The sequence below is a fragment of the Onychostoma macrolepis genome, chromosome 16 (genome assembly GCF_012432095.1).
Source record: "Onychostoma macrolepis isolate SWU-2019 chromosome 16, ASM1243209v1, whole genome shotgun sequence".
NCBI lineage: Eukaryota > Metazoa > Chordata > Actinopteri > Cypriniformes > Cyprinidae > Onychostoma > Onychostoma macrolepis.
The window spans coordinates 24615540-24621022 of record NC_081170.1 but is presented as its reverse complement, the minus strand read 5'-3'; the positions used below and the strand labels follow the sequence as shown (position 1 = coordinate 24621022).

The 5483-nt window shown below is 36.1% G+C and overlaps 1 protein-coding gene across 2 annotated transcripts; it reads left to right on the top strand.

Annotated features, from left to right (window-relative positions):
* Positions 1–1010: 1010 nt before the first annotated feature.
* Positions 1011–5280, top strand: LOC131522258 (PWWP domain-containing DNA repair factor 4-like). Of its 2 annotated transcripts, XM_058747633.1 has the most exons (14): positions 1011–1075; positions 1146–1193; positions 1350–1417; positions 1495–1572; positions 2182–2242; positions 2345–2395; positions 2476–2520; positions 2755–2823; positions 2975–3173; positions 3325–3507; positions 4368–4453; positions 4541–4601; positions 5001–5070; positions 5167–5280. In XM_058747633.1, exons 5-14 carry the CDS (start codon positions 2232–2234, stop codon positions 5184–5186), a joined length of 795 nt encoding a protein of 264 aa, XP_058603616.1. In that variant the 5' UTR covers positions 1011–1075; positions 1146–1193; positions 1350–1417; positions 1495–1572; positions 2182–2231; the 3' UTR covers positions 5187–5280. The 2 variants fall into 2 exon arrangements, with proteins under 2 accessions (XP_058603616.1, XP_058603617.1); XM_058747634.1 differs by lacking the exons at positions 5001–5070; positions 5167–5280 and adding an exon at positions 4699–4837.
* The last annotated feature ends 203 nt before the right edge of the window (positions 5281–5483 follow it).

Sequence of the window (5483 nt, the reverse complement as noted above, 5' to 3'; positions counted from 1 at the left end):
TCGAACCAACCCCTGAAAATATTACAAAAGCAAAATCAGGAAACCTACAGGTTACACTGCCGTGGCTCACTGCAAAAAAGCAAAGTCCAGATCCAGATGGTCATTCAATAACTGGTTCTGCAGAACACTATGTTCTGTATGACCGCTTTCACGAAGACAACACAAGACCCTCGTGATTCACTGAGGTAGCTTCGTCTTGTGCGTCAACTAGCTGGCAAAGTTAACAGTCAGGCTGCAGAACAGCTTTTTTCAAAGCTAAAGAAAAATAACTACTTTATGAACATGGCATTGCCAACCACACATGTTTTCCTCATGTGAAACATCATCCACCATTACAATGTCAGAAAAAATGAGAAACGTCTTCATGACATAAAAAGGAATTCAACACAAACATTCACATGAATGTCCACAGCCAGGTTGTGTTAGGTAATCTTTCCCTTACTCACATTTGTGTAACAAATACAGCACTATATCCTTAACTGTAAAATATATTTGTATTTTACAGAAAATCCGTTCTCCACAGAGAAATGCATGGACATGTTACTTGGTAATTTGACTCTTCGGTCCAGTTGCTAAATGTCAAGTTTCTGTTCTCTGGTTATGATGTGTTATTTTCTAATTTTGGTGGTTTAATGTACTTTAAGGACCACTGACAGCACTGCCAGAAAATATTGTGACTGCACAAACGACCGCTGCATCACCAGCCATAACATCAGTCACATCTCCTCAGTCATCAGTTCCAATTACAGAAAAAAACAGCTTGTGAACCTACCACTCTTCTGCATTTTTTGGAACCTACAAAGCCTTGGGAGAGGGACTGGCATCCATTACAAGAGAAACTGGTGAAAAATTAACATTATACACACAGACACACAAACACACACACACACACACACACACACACACACACACATTCACACATATTCACACATATTTATTGTTATTATTATTACAGCTTGATTATGTGCTTGACCGAAATCGCCCTGGCAGTGAAATAATTGTGAAGGAGGGGCAAGTGTGCCTTATCCGAGAAGAATTTTGGAACTTTGGATTGTTGAGGGACATGGACTCTCATGTAAGCAGTCTGTTTTTTATTATAATTTTTTCTAATTAAACACATTGACTTATCGGAGTATTTATTGCAGATAGGAAACGCCTGCATGGAGCTTATTTGTGAAATGGCTCGGCAAATTGTATGTACCATAAAATGTAACATTCAACTGGTTATAATATTTATATAGATTATGTTTTAACTTGATCCAAATTTAGAAAAAAAAAACAAAAAACATTGTTCTAAACTATGTGAAAATGTTCATGTCATTGTCAACAATTTCTTTTCATTCCTGTAGGGCAAGGACATATACATTGAGGACTTGTATGTTGTCACTGTATGTACAACATTGTTACTGGATTACCGGTGAGTGTATGTACTGTATTTACTGTGTGGGAGGTAAAAACTAAATTAAAGGACATAACTTTCCTGATCAATTCTAGGAAGATTCAGACTTGAAAGACCTGGTAGTCTTTCCAGCATGGACACATGCTAATGGACCAGACCACTTCGTTGTCTGTGTAAGAAAATATTGAAATTTCTAGTGCATACGTTGATTGCTATTGCAATGTTTGTGTTTCTAAAATTAAACACTGAAAAAGCAATAAGGTTCAAATGAAATATTTTTACACCTTTAACATTGTTAAAATGTTTAATTTTTTTAAAAATTGAGTGTTTAATCTTATCATTATACATTACTGACACTCTATCCTCCAATTTGATACTGTTAAGTGCTTTGACACAATCTGTATTGTTAAAAGCGCTTTATAAATGAAGGTGACTTGACTTGACATTGTAGATAATGATGCCGCTTCGAAAAGAGATGGTGTTTTTAGACTCTCTGTACGCAGAGCATGAATCAGGATTTGGAGATGAGGAATACAGGGCAATTTTTAGGTCTATCAATAAACTAAGACATGTTTCAGCCTTTATCTGATATATGGCTACGTTCCTATAGCCATTTCTTCCATTTCCTAATCGTGTGTTATAGTGCTGTCACTTTTGGCTACGTTCCTATAGCCGTTTCTTGCACTTCTGGCTATGTTCATCTAGCCTTTTTTATGCATGGTGTTCTAGATTTGAGGTGAGCTGTTATTGTCCATATTACTGCTAATATGTTTTGTCTACAGGCAAATTGCTTACCAAGTTGATCATAGGACATGGACTGAAAAGACTGGATATGATTTTCCAGTGAGAAATCAACTTAAAGAATTGTCATTATTTGGCTTTTACAACAGTTCCATTTTTTTGTACATTATTCTAAAATAAAATTGTTTGCTTTACTGATTTTAGGCTTTGCCACGTCAGACAAGAGGGAATGATTGTGGTGTTTTTGTACTCATGGTAAGATTTAGAAATTGTTGAGTTAATTGGTTTAAAGTTTTTGTAAACATTGTAAATGACTGTGTCTTCTCTCTTTCCAGTACAACCTCTCAATGGTGTGTGGCATTGGGTTTCAGTTCCAGGAGGTATTTTTATTTTATTTATGTAACCTTTATTTTACCAGGCTGTTTTTCTTGTCAGGATGGTGCTTTTATTTATCATAGCTAAAAATATAACTCAGGTGGTGGTGTATTTTATCTTGCTTTACTCTACGCAACATTTCTTTCAAAAAGGGGCATGGTTGTTGCAAGCACACCCAACATCATGTATTAACAAAAACATGTTGGTTAACTGTTAAGACTAAAAAGTCTTTCTTTCAGTTGGATATGCCTATCATCCGCCGATGGTGGTGTCTTCTACTCATGGAACGATTTCAAATTAATGGCTATGTCAGTATTTTTTAAAATTTTGATCTTTTAAATCGGTCAAATTTCAATTTGATATCATGTCAATACAACAACTTGGAACACGAGTAACAAAACATCCTTAATATCTCTCTTACCTGTGACCAATTATTATGGATTTTGTCTTGCTTGAAAGCTATGGGCGCAGATTTGCTTTCTGGACTGAAGAGGCAAGAAGTGTATTGGAGGGAAAGACTCTGCCCCTTTTTAGGGTGGAAAGAAGAACCACATCCAATCTTCCGACACATGTCCAAGCAGTTCAAGAAAGGGACAGGAATGAAAAAAAATTAGTGGACTTAATTCTCACATCAAAATCAGCAGAGCAGCATTTGGTGGTAATGATGGTTCCACTTTAAATTACTCCTCCAGACTCTGATTATAGTCAACTTAAATATAGTCAAGTGACAATTTAACTATTATTTGCCAAATGTAATTAATGACTTGTGCATTTACATATGAAATATAATTTCCTTCTATGGCCCAAAGGATATACTCAGTGGGAAAAGGTCAAAGTGGTTTCCACCCCGTTTTCAAGTGCCTGTCTACATTGAGAATGAGCAGTCCCTGACAATCCTTTGTAACTACATGAAAGGAGTTCTTAATAAAACCCAAATGCAGCTGACCTACAATGATGAGGTGGAGTTCATTTGTGGATGTCTCCTCCCAGAGGTAAGCCCAAAACCTACCTGGTCTCATGGCATTTACGTACCTGGGTGCACTTTTTAGCGTGACATGAAATACGTACCAATAAGTACATATCACTGCAGTTTCCAAAATAAATGAACACTTTCACACAAATTTACAGAGTTGCGATTAATAAAGCGTAATTTTTGCAAAATTACTTGAAGAATATCATGCTATGACTTCAAAACAATATTAATATGCTGGGAGATTTGAAAACTGATGCTTTTGAACGTTAGCATCGCACACATCCAGCTTCATATCTATGGGTTTTCATATATGATAAGTATGCTCGGTAGCTCACGGAGTACGGAGACGGACTTCAGAAGTAAGAAGCACCGGTTCGAATCCTGTGTAACTACGGTTGGACAAAGTAGTTAAAATCTGCGTAAAAGGAAGTTTAAATGGCACAGTTGCATCAGCTAATACGTTTTTATATCAGTTTTGCATTTGTTAACACTATCGGGTAGATTTAGGGTTGGATTTGGTGTAGGCCATATTTCCAACATGATAGAGCATTAACAGTCCCGGATATTTGAATTCGGAACCGCCGCAATATGTATCTGAAGCAACGTAATAAAAAAACAGCAATACGTACCAATATCTACGTAATAAAAAAGTGCCAGGGTTCACATATTGAACCTGTGCTTTAGCGCCACTCAGTGGACATTTCTATTTGAAACTGCGGCGAAACGTGCAGCAAGGTATGTAAAACGGTGTCGCACAAAAAGTGAGCAGAGGTATGTATTTTTATGAGACCAGGTTGCCCAAAACATGTTTGAACATGAGCATGTATATGTTCTGCAGTGTGTGCATGTTTTATTTTATTAATTGGTTTATTTGTACAGGCCATTCATGGCCTTTGTGAGCTGCAGGGCTTGTCTTGGCAGGAGGCTGAAGAGGTGTTCCTCCAGGGCCCTATTTATCAGTCAAGGTGTGTTTTCAATTTTTGTTTGTACAAAAACTGTTGGATTTTTGTGTTCCACATTTCTGACAACAGAATTTTTATCTTTTCTTTTAGTGAAGTTGAGGAATTTGACACAAGAATTGCTCGAGAACTGAAAAATCTCCCCAACAAGAATGTAAAGCATTTACTTTATTTGATGTTATTTAATATGTAATATATACATTATTAACCCAATTATTTTTTTTCACCATTTTTCTCTGCATTGTTTACAGCTCGATGACTTGTAGGACCAAACATAAAGTTTGGTGTGAGAAAATGACTCCGAGCACTATAATTTATTGTATGTAAATATAGAGTTAATGTTCATCCCCTAACTCAATACTAAAGAATGTGATAAATCCTTAATAATTAGGAAAACAATAAATGACTATGAAAATATTTAAGTAACTGGACAATTTACAAATACAATTAATAAAAATAAACCAGACTTAATGCTTTAAATCATAACCTAGTATGTGTAATATTTTATATAATAATGCATTCAGTCATAGCGTAATATTTATTTTATTCCCAGACTCTGATACCAGTGATACGACCCTCACTGGCAGTGGAAAATTCAGTCCCACTGCAGTCCCCAACAGCAGGTGAGTAAGAGAAAAGATCAGGTAAAGCTGAAAGAAGGAATAATAGCTATTAAAATGGTCTCACATGTATTTCAGCAACAACAAAATTTATTTCAGAAAATGAATGGCAGAGCTAAAGTTGCCTAAATTTAGAAGGTAAGCTGTGTTTGGTCACATTGTGGCTATCTGTTTATCTTGGACCTTGACTTCTGACTGTTTATTGTAATTATGCCTGAGTTGTTACCTTTATCTATTTAATAACATGATAGGTTTTGTGTATTTAGTTATTTACTTTTTCTTACTTGTTTGAGCTGAACAATTGTATCACAGACGGGTGGTAATACTCACACGCTGCCATGCCCATGGCATAAACTGCAGAGAGAATCAGGAAAAACTGCAACATTTTGGATTAAAACTGCTGTTCCACCTACTCC

Excerpts from the sequence above, each read along its gene's own strand:
- LOC131522258 (XM_058747633.1), top strand. Across the intron at positions 4,454-4,540 it reads GGCCCTATTTATCAGTCAAG|TGAAGTTGAGGAATTTGACA; the intron begins GTGTGTTTTCAA and ends CTTTTCTTTTAG. Across the intron at positions 4,602-5,000 it reads AAAATCTCCCCAACAAGAAT|ACTCTGATACCAGTGATACG; the intron begins GTAAAGCATTTA and ends TTTTATTCCCAG.